The 16,596-nt window shown below is 42.1% G+C and overlaps 1 protein-coding gene across 1 annotated transcript; it reads left to right on the top strand.

Annotated features, from left to right (window-relative positions):
* Positions 1 to 1,409: 1,409 nt before the first annotated feature.
* c12h7orf26 (chromosome 12 C7orf26 homolog) lies at positions 1,410 to 9,672 on the top strand. Its single transcript, XM_041949670.1, has 8 exons — positions 1,410 to 1,495; positions 2,084 to 2,284; positions 2,377 to 2,598; positions 2,755 to 2,920; positions 7,232 to 7,509; positions 7,639 to 7,876; positions 8,657 to 8,696; positions 9,266 to 9,672. Exons 2-8 carry the CDS (start codon positions 2,090 to 2,092, stop codon positions 9,489 to 9,491), a joined length of 1,365 nt encoding a protein of 454 aa, XP_041805604.1. The 5' UTR covers positions 1,410 to 1,495; positions 2,084 to 2,089; the 3' UTR covers positions 9,492 to 9,672.
* The last annotated feature ends 6,924 nt before the right edge of the window (positions 9,673 to 16,596 follow it).

Here is a 16,596-nt window from a genome sequence, read left to right as displayed (position 1 = left end):
GGAGCCTGGAGGCAGCCCCGTCGCGGGAACGCGCATTTGACGATCGCCGTTTCAAAACGACAACCAAACGCACAGAAAACAACCACAATAGTGGCACTGACTATCCCATGTGTCAGCCCGTTATCCTAAAGCTTGATTGGCTATCTGATCAGTAAGGGGAGTGTCTGACGAGTGTTTTTGAATGTGCATTGTTTTCTTTTATGTTCCAAAAACACAAAGAACAATAGGAACATTGGTAGTCAGATCATTCAGAAGTAATCTATGTCTAGGGCTGTCCTATAAATGCAACCTTGGCGGGGATATGTGCTCTAACGAGTGCAATAAATACATCTTTTATTATTGATTATTTCATTTGTGTTTTTTCTAGAAAGACAAAATGTTTTTTTTTCTTTTGCTGGTGTTCGGTCTTTTCAAAGTGGTGTTTTAATTATATTAAATTCTATATATAGCATGCTCCTAATGACGGACTTAATGCATTTCCCAAAAGAAAAGTTGGGGTGAACATGTGTAACCACTAAGCCTGGTGAAATCGTTTTGACGCTCTAAGGGACTACCTTCCGATGCGCGTTCCCGCTACGGGGTGCCGTTCATAGCAGTGGTGCTTTTTACGGCACAACTTTGGCGCGCGCCTGTGTAGATTATAAGGGATTACAGAGTGGCAAAGTGATTTTCCATTTGATATACTTTTGTTACAGAAGCAAAAACAACAACTCTTCTATATCAGTACATTCTCAAAGGCATCACATCATACTGTATGTGAAATGTGATGAGGTCTAGAAACTCAGTTAAATAAGGTATTTTGTGACATGATACAAACCAATAATGCAGGTTTATAACGCAATGACAACTAATCACAAACTGAGCAGCATTACACTTTACAAACCAGACATTCAGATTTATAGTTTCCACTGACTGTACGTTAATAGCCTACTAAAAACATTTAGTTCATATAAAGAATATCAAACTAAATATTCAAGACTATTAAAAAGAAAGTAGATTATCATTTTCCGATTATCTAATACTGTGTGAGATAATACAAAGGTCTGAATGACGAAATTGAGGTTGTTGTTTGTTGGGTAAAATACTCTAACTTTCTACTATCAACTCAGTAAGTCAATACACAAGTCTTTGAATAAATAACAAACAAAAACGCGTTGTCCTTTATATAATTCTGACACAATAATACAATCTGTTTAAAATATCTAAAATTGAATTAATTGAAAAAACGGAAATGTAGAGGACTTACGAATGAATGTAACAATAGTTTTTCCTTTTCTGAAATTCTGCGTGACATAATACAAAGATGTCTTTTTAATTTTGGAAACCCTTTAGTTTCCAAAAAGGCGCATGCACAGACTCCACCACGTCTATGGCGATAGTTTTATCCCACGCAGGCTTCCGTAGCAGCAGGAAGTGGTTCCGTCGTTGTTTAGTGACTATTCACTAGTCTCATCACTGGCTCATTTCTTAAGCATATTAATAGATTTTTGCACAGGTAAGAACTTAACTGAATATATGTTTTTTCTTGAAAAGGCGGCTCAGATGATGGCTAATGCACTTAGACTTGCTGCGGAACAGAAAAGTCTTTTGAGCTAACCTTGCTAACCCTAGCTGTAAGCAGCACGAAGAACGAGTGGCGGAGGAGCTGGTCCACTTTAACAGTGTTGAGTTGCAGCGGTGAACCCACAGTTTGCAGCACTTCTCTAAGACGTAGCGTCAAAACTGGACTTTGTGATTGCTATTCTTGTGTTGGTGTCCACCATGCAGTCGTTTTTCTTCTTTCGTATATGGACAAGTTAACGGGCTGAGGATCAGTACATTGTTGTGCCATAGCTAGATGTATTATTGTAGTTTTCCTCTGCAGCATATGTGACACATGCCCAACAAATAATTCAACAAAGTCCACAACGACAAGTCCATGTCGCCTAAGTTCAGTGTTGGAAATCTCATTTATACCAACATTTTTGTGAAACAGGTCTTTAACCTGTCACCCAATAACAACACATTTAACTTGTAAGTTAAGTAAGCAGCTAATTTTTTAAATCATTTAAAGTTTATCAGATTTTGTATGGGTCTCTTCTAGGTGGTGATGGGTGACATTCGTCAGTCGTTGCTGCCTCGCGATGTGCTGAGTGCAGCCAAGGAGCTGCTGTATCACCTGGACATCTACATCTGTAACCTGGTACAGTCAGGACGGCAGCCTCCACAGGTCGACTCCAAAACCCTGGAGCTGGTGGAGGAGTTCATTCTGCATGCCCCCAAGGACAGAAATACCCCAGCCAGGGTATGGCGTGACCCTGAACTGCTCGGACACCAATATACAGAATATACACACCCGAACGTGGACTGCCATTAAAATGTCTGTTTTTCTTTCAGCGGATGAGCGCTCTCCAGGAGCTCCAGCTGCTGGAGATCATGTGCAGCTGTTTCCAGGAACAGAGCCGGGATACCGTCCGTCAGCTTATGTTCTCCGCACTCTTCAGTCTCCAAGGCAACCAGGCAGATGAAAGTCGCATGGCGCTGTTAGGCAAACTGGTCTCCATGGCTATCGCTGTGGGCAGGGTTCCTATCTTGGAATGCGCTGCTACCTGGTTGCAGGTGAGGATTCAAACAGTCACGTGTGTGTGTTTTTATATTCCTATGAGGCTAGTCCCATGAAGTATTTTTGTGAGTGCTTCTCTCTGTGTGTGTATATGTGTTTGTGTACTGTGGATGTATTGAACATGTGCCTCTGGATGTGTTGGTGCCTTGCAGAGAACCCACCGTGTGTACTGTGTGCGCCTGGCTCAGGTGTTAGTAGACGACTACTGTAGTATGGTGCCAGGCTCGGTGCCCACCCTGCAGAACATCCACAGCGCCAGTCCACGTTTCTGCTGCCAGTTCATCACTGCTGTCACCACCCTCTATGACCTCACCTCAGGTACTTTGGTTGGAGAGCACAAATGTCTATAAACATCTCACAACTGGGACCTCCTTAAAATGAATTTCGGCAGAAGGATTGCAAAAATCTTCTTTTTAAATGTCTGGAAATGTAAAATAACTTGGAATGCTTTCTCTCTCTTAGGGATGCACGATAACTGTTTTTAAAAACCGATACCGATAACCGATAACTTTCAGCTCCTAAAGGCTGATACCGATAACCGATAACACACACATATACCTAACATCATGACATCAATACCATGAACAAAACCAAAAACAGTTTTGACTCTTTAAATGAAGAGATATTTATTTTTCCAATGAAAAACTACTGGTAAGCCTCTCAAACATGTTCTTAAAGCTATCAAACAAACCTATTTGATATCTCACATCAATTTAAATAAGGTGCATTACTTACTGATATAAAAAATAAAAAGGCCCCTTGATCAGGATTACAAACTGAAAAAGTGTATTCCAGAAGTTTACAAATATATATATATATATATATATATATATATATATATATATATACATAGAAAATTAATGCACTGGCACAAGTTAGATTCAAACATTCCTATTTAAACAAATTGAAAAAGTGCATTCCTCAATGACAACAAAAATAATGCACAGTGCATATTGTACTGACAGAAGTTTGAAGACGGCACTCTTAAATACTCAATTCTGATTGGTCAATCGCGAAAATTCAGCGGTGTTCCTAACAGTCAGACTAAAGGGGCAATCCCTTAATGTACCAAGCTCAATAACAAATCGCCAGCTGATTTGAGTGGCATAATATGGAGCATTTCCGTACATTATTTTTAATTTGTTTGGAGAGGACCAAACACTTGGCTGGAGAATGATGTCCCCAGCAAAAAAGACGAGAAAAGTAAAGAACAAAGCTGGACCGACAGCAGGACCGATGTTAAGACACAAAAGACTTGAGGACGCAGAGATTGACCAGATTGAAGCCGACAGACACGAAAAAAACACCAAAAGAAACACAGCATGGACGATTGGTCTGCTAAAAGACTGCTGAGTGGAGACAAAACTGGAGACAGATTTTTTTATGTCTGACGCTGAAAGCAGAAATCAGCTGATGCAGGACTTTTATCCATCAGTCCGAAAAAATAGCGGTAAACCAAACTCTGTCTCCAGCTACATCTCTCTCAGGTCTGGGATATCCCATCACTTCTCCACATTTGACATGATTTCGCTGAATATCTTTAAAGAAATAAGTTTTCCTGCCTGCCGGCGCACAGTGAGAGGCGGTTGCTAGGCAACGTACGTGTTTTCTTTCAGAGCCGCTGCGCAGTGAGAGCGGTGACAGGCGAGAGTAGACTCATTTTTAAATCAATAAAATATGTTTTAATCAGTATTTTGTGTCACACTATTTAATGCTTTAGTAATAAGCCGTGTTCTAAGCGGGATAACGTATAGTGAGCAGTTTCCCACGGAGAAGCATCGCGTCGGGCTTCTACGTCATCCTGAAGGAAGATACATGATCCCTTACTTAGACTTATCTATATAAACAAACTGAAGAAGGGCAGTCCATAGTAAGTGAAGAACCATCACGTCCATGATTAAATCTTCAATAACCTGAGCCCGTGGGTCATCTTTGGCAAATTTCTTGGACTTTTCGAAAGCCTCACCGACGCGTAAGTCGCGTCTTTAGCGGGCCGGGCGTCCTCATACGCTTTCCAAACTCCGTCAAAGCGGTGGTCATGTTTCAGGCGACTGATCAGGTATTAAAGCTCGTGCAATTTCTCGCTCCTAGTGGAACTCGCTTGGATCATTTGTTACGAATAACCAGCGAACAATCTTCTTCAGAAACTTTAAAGAAGTCTGAACTCTGTTTTCATAAGCACGCTGTGCCGCATGCTGCATTCAAGGTGTAACGTACATTCCCCCGTTTCCTCGTTTGCCAGTCGTTCTTTTGGCCTATTTAAGTTCATGTTTCTATTTTTTGTGTGTAACATGTGAAAAAATACTGCAAATATTAATTCAAGTCAGCAACTAGCAAAATTATGACCGAGTTAATGAGTTGTTTTCTGGCATGAGGGGGTATTCTTGATTTTTCCCAGTGAGAGAGTTTTTCTGATTATGCCAACGTCACTTGAACGCAGCATTCACTGCAGGCCATTGGGGTCTCATAGTGGGAGCGAGGCACTGCCGTGCTGACAAAAACACATATGTGTCATCACACTGTGACATCACACACTGACATCACAGTGTGACATCACACAGTGACATCACACAGTGACATCAGAGATAACACAGTGACATCACATGCTGACATCACACGCTGACATCACATCACACGGTGACATCACACACTGACATCACAGTGTGACATCACACAGTGACATCAGAGATAACACAGTGACATCACTCAGTGACATCACACGGTGACATGACACGGTGACATCACACACTGACATCACACACTGACATCACACACGGTGACATCACACACGGTGACATCACACTGTGACATCACACACTGACATCACACACTGACTGTGTGACATCACACAGTGACATCACACAGTGACATCACACAGTGACATCACACAGTGACATCACACACTGAGACATCACATCACATCACACGGTGACATCACACAGTGACATCACACAGTGACATCACACGGTGACATCACATCACATCACACGGTGACATCACACAGTGACATCACACGGTGACATCACACACTGACATCACACACGGTGACATCACACACTGACATCACACACGGTGACATCACACAATGACATAACACACTGTGACATCACACACTGACAGTGTGACATCACACAGTGACATCAGAGATAACACAGTGACATGACACGGTGACATGACACGCTGAGACATCACATCACACGGTGACATCACACACTGACATCACACACGGTGACATCACACACTGACATCACACACTGTGACATCACACACTGACAGTGTGACATCACACAGTGACTTCAGAGATAACACAGTGACATGACACGGTGACATCACACACTGACATCACACACTGTGACATCACACACTGACAGTGTGACATCACACAGTGACTTCAGAGATAACACAGTGACATGACACGGTGACATCACACGGTGACATCACAAACTGACATCACACACTGACATCACACACTGTGACATCACACACTGACATCACACACTGTGACATCACACACTGAAATCACACTGTGACAGCTGGCCAAAACAACAACAAACGGCTGCGCGTCCACGAGTAAACGGCAACTGGTGGTGTTCTTGTGGACAATGTTCATTGATGACAACAGAGGAGGAATGCCTCTGTTGCTCAGAGTGGGACTTGTGGCCAGGAGATACGCGTTTGTTGTTGTTTGGCCCGCTGTTCCTCTCTCTGCCTCCGCATCCTCCTTTCAACTAGCTCCTCGTCCGTGTACTCCGGCTCAAAACGGTAAGGACATCCATCGTAAACAAAGTCATCGTCCACCACCTCAGAGTCGGAAAAATATTCATCCATTTTGTGAAAAATAACAGTGGCGAACTACAGCTAAACTAGCCGACAGCCGCAGAGTTAGCCGTGTTGTGGCTGGTTGCTCGCAGCGCGCGTCGCTCGAAAATGACATCATCCATGTTAGAGGTAGTTTCCTCGAGACGCTGTATATTGATAACATGCCACCAAGGGCTCAGAGGGGAATAGCATATCACAACAAAATATTGGAATATGAATGAGTTTCGCCGCAGATTATGCGTTTATAGAGGCTACGCACGGGTGCCCCGACTACTCGCATTATACGGATATACGCGCCGCTCCTCTCCAAATGCCACCAAAGTTGTCTGGGTGTCTAAATGGTCGTATTTATTGCTACAAATAAAGTCCAGGTTGTAAAAAACAAAGTTATCCTTTAATGTACCAAGCTCAATAACAAATCGCCAGCTGATTTGAGAGGCAAAATATGGAGCATTTTCCGTACATTATTTTTAATTTGTTTGGAGAGGACCAAACACTTGGCTGGAGAATGATGTCTCCAGCAAAAAAGACGAGAAAAGTAAAGAACAACGCTGGACCGACAGAAGGAGCGATATTAAGACACAAAAGACTTGAGGACGCAGAGGTTGACCAAAAACACATATGTTATCGGGGCTGTTCGTCATGATATCGGACTTATCGGAATGACATCATAATTTCCTGTTATCGGCCTGATAACTATCGGCCCGATAATTATCGTGCATCCCTACTCTCTCTAATTGTTCTGCATATATTTAATGTCATTTTAACAACGACTTTGTGTTTGTGTGTTTATGCGCGTGTGTGCTTTAGAGGAGCTCACTCCTCCTTTAGAACTCCTCCAGATGATCGCATCGTGGATCCAAGATGACCCTCGTCTGGTCCTAATCACCTTCCTGAACACGCCCCTCTCTGGCAGCCAGCCAATCAGCTCACTCGATGTCACGCCTTTAGGAGGGTTGATGCGCTGGTGTGTCAAAGCACCGCTGGCCTATAGGAGGGACAAAAAGCTGCCTTTGACCAATGGCACCACTGAGAGTGAGCCGGAGGTGGGGCCTCTTTTCTCTGCTCTCCATCTGAGTGTCCTGCAGGTTTGTAGCGTGTTAAGATATTTGCATACAGCGTACATTTACACGCAGTATACAAAACACCCCTAGTGTACACAGTGAAGATAACCAAGCCATTTTCCCATGCTGTTGTCCATCTCCTTCCAAATTAAGGTCTTCATGCTTTTGCCAAACGTACTAAATGAGAAGGGGCTTTTTGGGCGCCTGGCACTGCTGCAGATGGAGTCCCTGGCCACGCTGACCTCTGACCTCTCCAGGCTCTTGGACCAGGCTGACAAGCAGACACACACATCATCCTCCGATACACACGCACTGTCCCAGCTGACCCTAGACCGGCTGGCACAGGCCTTGCAGGTTGCCATGGCCAATGGAGCCCTGCTTTGCTCGAGAGGTAAGCTTGTGAAAAGGCGGAGATGGAAAGATAAAAGTGTCAAATAAGTTAAGTGGAATTAGATGCACATTTTAAGAAAAAATCCTGCCTTGTCCTTGGTTGACTCAAAGTACTCAGTAGCTGCATTATTGTCCCAGAGATTGGAAATTAATATATACTCATAGATATTCAGTGAATGTGCTCCATTTGTCTTTGTCAGTTTCTGCTATGCTGTCTACTAAAGACAATGAACTCAACGTCATTCAACGGCAAAGACTTAGAATTTCATGATATTACTGTACATAAAGCTGATATCTGTATCTTTTTAAATTACAGTTTTCATCTCTTGCACCACAGTGCTTCATTTATAATTTCATGTTATGACATATTTTACCTTTATCAAAAAATTACAGCTCCCTGTAATATTTCGATTAATTGTTCAGCCCTGGTCTTGGGATACATTATCTTTTTACAAGAGAGACCTCAATAAATCCTTCTGTCTGGTGGAGTATCATAAAACAAAGTGGCACTTCAACGGTATTTTGTGCTCTGTTTGCATTTTCATGAGCAAGCCTAATGGGATGACAGTTGCTATTGCATTTTCACTTTTTAAAAGGAATTGAAAATCAAATGAACAGCATCTCCACCTTCTTTGCTGGAGACCTGCAGGATCCAACAACGTGTGAAAAACCTTGAGCTTTAAGCACCGATAACTGATAAATTGGTTCGGTCACTTGTCATATGTCATCATGCTGTGGTGTCATGTCTGAGTGCTTATTTCATGCTGCCTTTTCTCTGCAGAAGACCTGAGAGCCATCTGTTCCCGCCTCCCACACAACAAGTAAGAACCATTACTATTCATGGCCCTTTCACCTTGTAACCATTTCCGCTGCTTACTTGGTTTCAGAGAGAACCATATAGTAGAAGAGTATGACTAGCACAGCATCAGGTTTTGGTTTATCTATGGAGAGAATAATCCCCACCCCCATGTGAAGAGCAAGCCTCTTTTGTGCCTTTGTCATACTGTGGACATTGCATGATGCTAGACTTAGGTCTAGTATAGTCATCAGGTAGTTTAACAGACTAAAATGAAATATTTTGAATTATTTTACATGGATTAAGTGGTGTAGTTAGGAACCAGTTTTGAAGCCAAACAATTTGAATTCCCTTGTAAGCCAGCCATGTGCAGCTCTCACTGCACTCATACATTCAGGTGGAGTTTTGATGGCTAATTTATTGTGGATGTGAGTCAACTCTCAGATATTTGTTGTGATGTACAACCCCAACTTTTGTCCAATCAGGGATGTAAATGTGCCTGACATGACTTGTATTTGATTTTTTTCTTCCTTCTCTCCTTCTTCTCTTTCTTCTCTTCATCATCTCTTCGTGTCCTTCCATCTTTCTCTCCAGTTTGCTGCAGTTGGTGTTGTCAGGCCCAGTTATGTACTACAACAACATCCACACCCCTCCGCTGGCCTTCAGTCCACACGCAGCTCACTCCCCCATCGCCTCGCACCCCACACACCCTGCACACGCCCCACACACACCTTTAGCCACCCACCCCTCCGCTCACCCTCAGTACCCCGCGCAGCCTTTCATTACGGGGATGCCATTCCCCTTCCGACCCAGCCACTAAAAGAATCCTGTTTGCAGATGTGAAGTTGTGCGTTTATGTGGGTGGATGTTGGGCAGTGCGGTTTTTCTTCTGCTTGTTGGTGTGCGTGAATTAATGTGCGAGTGATGTAATGTGTATTATGATGCGAAGCAGATTTGCTTTTACTAAAAGTCTGACATGTTTGTCCAATAAATATTTTTTTACCTCGCTCTTGGTGTTGTTCTTTATACTGACCACTTGTGGTCACTGTTGTCCCAGCTGCAAATACAGCTTTCAACTGTCACACATACATATTTCAGGGCTTTATTTGAATTATTGCAAAGTACAAGATGGCACAGGAACACTGCTGTAGGCTTATTTATGCTTTATGCAAATTGTATGTGCTGTACTCTATTTTTACCCTATCAACAAGAGCTCTTTCATGTGGAAAAATATATTGTTTGCATGGGTACAAACAGAATCATCTATGGTGGAATAAACCAAATTGCTTGTTAGAATTGGCACCAAGAAAGACTGCATTTAAATTGCAAAATGAATACACATAAAGGGAGATACAAAAAAGCTCCAGCAGACTTGATCCATGTCAGTGCAGGTAAACACACCACCACAGGGCTACATGACTGACACTGAGCAGAAAAGACAAATACCCAAAGGTACACTGTACACCTCTGTCCCAAACCAACGTGGGTCATTATGTAACCAGAGATGTCAGAGCCAAGCCCTGTGTTAGCTTGGCCCCTGTTATTAGACAGATAACATATCGGTCGTCTGCAGCACAGCAAAAAAAATATGTTCAGCCCTCCCCCGGGACCCCATCTGCCTTCATCCAGGATGAGAATTGCATCATCCACAGTGGTCTCTGCAGAGGGTCAGTGATCTCTACCTTTACTGCAACATTTAACACATTGCACAAACGTTTAGTACAAGCATAAATTAGTAAGGGTAGTTGGGTTTTGGGGATCCTAATGGACATGCATGTGTATACATCAATCTTTTTTACCTTACTTCCTCATGCTCTAACATTAGCTGGGAAGGGATTACTCATCCGAGAGATGTCTTTGTTTCCTCCGACACAGTATTGTTGCCATGATTAGCAGTTGCTACTTCCTCATGTGTTTTTATTAGAAATATCTCACGGTGGTGCAGCTGGAATTTCTTAATGACACCCTGGCCTGGAACAACTGTTCCAAGATCAGCTCAGATCACGGTATACATGTGACAGCATCTTGGATTCCAGCTGTCACTTTACATTGTCTCTCACAAGTGCACAGTAGGCGCTGTTGAAGGCTGATTGTTCTGTGTTCACGTAATGTAGACTGTACTGTCTGTGGTCACCCCCCTGCAGAGCTCATGGGTGGGACAGTGATAAGGATATCTGTTCTGGCACAGAAAAGCTGGAGTTACTGTTAGGCAGAGGGACGGTGGCAACAGATAATATTAGAGTGAAAAAGGCCGGATCGAGGATTGAGAGTGTGTGTTCATGCTGAGGAGAGTGTATGAGGTTTGGTCCCAAAAATCATACAGGAGCTGTCAGTGGTGAAATGTAACCAGCACATTTAGTCAAGCATGGTACTTAAGTACAAATCCGAGGTACTTGTACTTTACTTGTGTGTTTTCCGTTTTATGTTCCTTTATACTGCTCCTCCACTGCATCTCAGAGGCAAATGTACTTTTCACTACAGTTGCCTGACAGCTTGTCAGATTATAGTGTTTCATCCCCCTCCTGTCCAGTGAAAACCATGCGTATCCAAATGTGTTGATGATTAATTTGAATGTTTCTGATAAAACTGATGTAGTAAGTTTTCCTGTACGGGTTGAGAGAATTCTCCCACTTCTTTAGATAAATAGACTAAACGCCCGCTAAGAGTAGCTGTAAAATAAACACACTGAAAGCAGGTTTTTCTGAGCTCATGAACAGTGGGCTTTTTTTAGATACAAGACAGCGCTGATCTTACAGAATGTGGTGCATTGCTGTAGATTAAATTACCCAATATACCCAGTATATAAAGTTAAGGTTAAAATGAGCTCCACCTCAAATATCTACAGCAGTAAAGTGCATACACATTAATGCTGCAGCAATATTAATACAAAAACATCATATATAACACAGTAAAACACTGACATGGACCATTTTACTGAACAATGAGTACTTTTGCTGTTAACATGCTTTTATTTAAGTAAGGTTTTGAATGCAGGATTTTTACCTGGAGTAATTAGTTCTTTTACTTGAGTGAATGATATGAATACTGTTTTTACCAGTGGGGGCTGTTGGGTGGACTCCGGATTCTGTACAAAACACTGAATCATTTTTTACTTTCAGCCTAACATTTGAATGTTTTGTGGTCATATGTGGCTTTGACAGTGTGAACAAAGCTCACAGTATCTCAGTTAGTCTTCTACTGCACCTTGTATATGATCTTGCCAGTGTTCCATGAGACCAAATGTACTGGCCACAACTGGTTTTGTCTGCACGATTCTATGTAGTTATAAGTGGGTTCTGGAAGAAATCTTGGTTTGGGTGGGTCCACGTCCCCCTTGCAGGTGTGTGTTGTGGTTGCGTAGGACTGTCTGGGTCAGCAGCTGCAGAATCTTGGTTTCCTATAGAAAAAAAAAAACCTCTCAAGGCTGAACACCAATTGTGATTCACAAAGAACCCTATTTTCCAAGCTAACCCTAAACCAGATGGCTGAACTTTAATGTTGAGTCACTCTGAATTGCAGTCAATCATTAGCCTGTGATAATCGGCTCTGCTTGAGCATTTATCAGATGAATGTCACAATGAGGTTTTAAGCTTCGAGCGTGAAACCCTAAAACTGATTCATGCTCGAAATAACGTAAAGCAGAAATAGAGAAAATACAGAACTGATTTTCACCTACTCCTTCCCCTCTGTGTTGTGATTTTGCATAACTACAACACAGGTGTTCAGTGGTTTGTCGATTTATACTTCCTGTCATCAATGCAGTGAGAGGAAACAGCCTGAATAGTACCTGCAGTTTCAGAATGAACTGAGCATCTGTAGATTCAAAAGTATAAATTAGTGTTCGCAAAAGGAGGAGACATCAAAAAGATCAAGTAGAAAAAAGAGCCTCTTTCATCTGGAATTGTGCATCATGTAGCTGACTGTATTCTGCCAGTGAATATGTATACAGCATAAGGTGTCATTAGCAGGCTTGTTTCGTCAGATCCTACAACACAGAACTTCATCCATAAAGGATTTTAAGTCCAGCTGTGGTTGACGTTGATGCCAGCCTCATTTGCTTTTCTCAAACGAGGGATCACTGCCACTCAGTTTACATCCTGCAAAGCCTGATCTCATAATTGACTTCAGCTTGGGAACAAACAGACCTGAGTGTTAACTGTTGTTGAGGAGGACAGTTTTTAAGTGTGATTTAGCAGCATTATGGGAAACAGAAGACATTTCTCTCTCATCCAGTCCTTAGCTCCTTCATGAAACCGAAGACTTCTCAGTAGGTTTTATCAGCAGCGGGACATTTATTCTTTTATTGCATTATAGCTAAACTCATCCTGGTTTAAGCCTGGTCTAACCCTCTCTTACAAACTGTTTAATTTCCTTTTTTGTGTCATCATTTGTGGTTCATGGTGTGTTTTCGACAAGGCACAAGAGAGAGTATGCTAACGCGCTAACAGTGACGAGGCTAGCATGCTGTTCAGCAGGTAGCATTTGCCAGATTCGCTAGCTTCATTTAGCACGTAAGCATGTACACATTTGTTAGTTAGCACTAACCACAAAATACTTGCAAGGCTTTGGTCATAAACAAAAGTGAAAATTTTACCTGATAATGGCGCTAGAGAGAAGGTCAGTAAAATTTCACTGAATGAAACGTTTGAGCTGCTGGTGTCACAACATGAAAAGTCATCAATTTATCCTCTGGGGAGCCTGAAAATCTGTAGCAAATTTCACCACAATCCTTGGAACAGTTAGCCTGACTCACTGTAGACTGTGAATATAAAGTTGCTAGCCGCTGTTACCTTTTCCCTTGTGGGAACTTAGCCATTTTAATGCCTCACCTCCCCATGTGTAAACACCTGGGAGGATTGTGATTGGTTTACAGAAATACAAACACACCAGAGTGTTTTTATCCTATACCAGAATGATAATGGCTTCAGTCAGACCTTCCTCCAGCACTGCAGAAGTAGGTCTAGCTATGCAAGACTATTGAATAGTTGCACACTACAGTGCTGTACAGTCTCATGCAACCCAATACAACTGTTCTGCCATAAAGTCCACTGTGTCTATAATACTGAAATCCTGTTTAAACTATCTCAGATGTGCTAATTAAATTCTATATTTTAGTGCTGAGGTTGTCGCTGGTGATAGTGTTGCATGGGAGTGCATCACACCAAGAGGTGTTTTTAACATTCTGGCCCCATCATGTATGCCAACGCAGTCCGGTACAACACCATCACAAACAATGACCCCAATAAGAGACATATTGTCGAATTTACATGTTTCTGACAATCAGCAAAAACCTGGACTGAAGATAGATGTTATGGCAGGGCTGGTGTATTGGCCTGCATCAGCTTGTACAGGTGTAGCCTACCTCGTAAAGTGGCCGCTGAGTGTATTTCACTCTGAACTACATTGTATAGTGTGTGGGGCAGAGGAAAGGTCAGGATTCATCCTATTATAAGGAAGTCAGGACCTCCAAGTTCCTCAAAGATATTAACAGTTAACAGTATGACCTATTATCTAACATCTCTTTGTCAGAGTGGGACAAGCTTATTTCTTAGTTTATGTAGTCTACTTAGTTGGTTCCCTGTTAATATTTAGATAACGAATACATCTGGGCTTCTGCTTTGGGCTACGCTCAATAGTTAAATGAGAATGCAAAAACTTCTACTTCACGATATTTGTCAGTAAAATAGGATGTTTTCACATGTAAGGGGGGAACTAAAGTGTTGCATGAGGTGTTTCTTCAACGTTTCAGCACAGTGGTTTGGTCTTGCAGCCTCTCGAGTCTGTGTGTGCATACTGTACACATGCTTCTTAGTACATCTTAAAAAAAAAGTCTAGACATTTCCAGTGAAATTTCAGAACGACCTCAACGTTGTATTATCACTATTATTTCTGAGAAAACGTTTCCTCTGCTGTTTTTGCACAGCTGGAGTATTGTTACAGTGTCATGACTGGCAGCTACAGATATTGTGGGAATCTGTTAGCTTGCTGTGCTGCTCACCTCCAACACACTTGCCCGAGAGTTAACAATTCATCCAAGCAACACAGGCAAGGGCCACATTACATGTTGCTCAACGCCAGCATGATCACATCAGTGTCAAGTAATGACTGCACAGAAAGAGGAGACACTTAAATCTGCTGGAAGTCTCTATGGTGACTTTACATTCTTGGCCTGCGACGGCATGAAACTACAACAACGACTTGCTGTAAAAAATGTGGTTGAACTTTCAGAACTCTAAATTCTTGACCGTGAGATCGCTGTTTCTAAGAGAGGACAGAAATGAATTCCCATCATGTCCACTGGTTTGTTTAGCAGGAGATATACAGTGGCTTTATAAGTCTAATCTAACCTGTACGTTCTAAAAAAAACAGCAGACTTTACAGTGGCTGGCGTTGGATATAGAAAATATAGGTCTTCTAAACCATGTTGGCCCCCACTTAAAATGTGAAATGGGAAAGTGACCCAACATGTGGGAAAAAGATGCTGTGGGAAAATTATTAAAACCTGAGCTCAGACCCCCCCAATGACTGGTTTGCACAAAATACACGCTAGCGGCCAGGCAACAGGCATAAACATGTAATTACTGAAGATACCCAAAAGAGCAATTATAGAGACAGTAACACGGCCTTACTGAGGCTGTTTTGGTTAAATAATCAATAATTAAGAGCAGAGGTAAATGAAGGGGATTGCAAAAGCAGCTATCAAAAAACAAAAAGAAGCACCTGTCTACAAAGATTTACTAATAATTTACCACCACTGGCGACTGCTTTGCTCCTGCCCACCACAAATGCCCAATCACAGGGCTGTTGGTTTGTCAACCATGTCTGTATGAACATAACACTGAGTGTTATGATAACTAAATGATCAACATTGTCTCCACCTCTGCCTTCGCTCTAAATAATTTACCAGAGTGTCTGATCCAGGGTTTCCAAACTTTGCACTGTAAGCTTAAATTGCATACGAATGCATTACTTCTGAATATTAGAAAAAGGAGCCAGACAACTAAACTGGAAAAAATCTGTGTGTCTGACTTAGTCAGCACACTGGTGACCAAACTAAACAGGCCTGCACTTCCTTTCCTAGAGCTGATATTTTCACAGCTGCAGCATAAAGAAAACACTATTTTGTGGATTGTGGGGTCTGAAACGTTAACAGTCCTGGGCACGCGGGAGTTATGTTTGTTCTTATTTCAAGGTGAGCAGCAGATGGAAGACGCCGATCTGTCTGTGACACACTGGGGGGGGGGGGGGGTCATTCAAGGTAATCTAATCTATGACTGATGTGAACCACAGGCTTTTTAATAAGAAGTTTATTTATGAAATGCAACATAAATTGTTAAAGTCTCACTATTTTACTTTTTGATTTGCTCGATTTTTCTCACATGGTATGGCTGTAATATTCATATGGGCTTTATAGACTATATTTAAGACAAAGCTGTAAAAATAAATGCACAGCCCAAAGTGCAATATTTATCAAGAAATTTTGTGAAGAGTTATTAAGTGGTATACAGTGGAAATTATTCTGGAAGCTGAGAAAATGTTTACAGGTACTTTCCACCCCTGACAGTGACCTCAATTGAACTTTATGGTTTATGGTTTCTGTTTATCTCACATGGAGCAGTGTAGTTCTAATTACCCTAAAGCTTTGCTGCTGTGGTATGTTATCTTGTCGAATATATAACTACTTTACAAAAGCTTTCTTTTTCATTAGATTTGTGTAAACATAAGTGGCAAGGAAACGACCCTTCTGATACATATATAAACCACGTTAAGCAAGCGCGTTTAACCCTCACCCACAGCCGGTCGGTTGGCTACACAGGATCTCGCGATGGCCAAAGATTCGTTTGGCGCGAGAACCAGACGCTCTGTAGGGAAGTGACGTTCAAGCTACGCCTTTTGTCGACTCGTAGCCAATCCGATAGGTATAA

This window comes from Chelmon rostratus, chromosome 12 (assembly GCF_017976325.1).
Source record: "Chelmon rostratus isolate fCheRos1 chromosome 12, fCheRos1.pri, whole genome shotgun sequence".
Taxonomy (NCBI): domain Eukaryota; kingdom Metazoa; phylum Chordata; class Actinopteri; order Chaetodontiformes; family Chaetodontidae; genus Chelmon; species Chelmon rostratus.
The sequence above is the reverse complement of the archived record's forward strand: the minus strand, read 5'-3'. Positions and strand labels throughout refer to the sequence as shown.

Coding starts and splice junctions, on each gene's coding strand:
- c12h7orf26 (XM_041949670.1), top strand. CDS start 2,090: ATGGGTGACATTCGTCAGTCGTTGCTGCCTCGCGATGTGCTGAGTGCA. Junction 2,285..2,376: donor ACAGAAATACCCCAGCCAGG/GTATGGCGTGAC, acceptor TTTTTCTTTCAG/CGGATGAGCGCTCTCCAGGA. Junction 8,697..9,265: donor TCCCGCCTCCCACACAACAA/GTAAGAACCATT, acceptor CTTTCTCTCCAG/TTTGCTGCAGTTGGTGTTGT.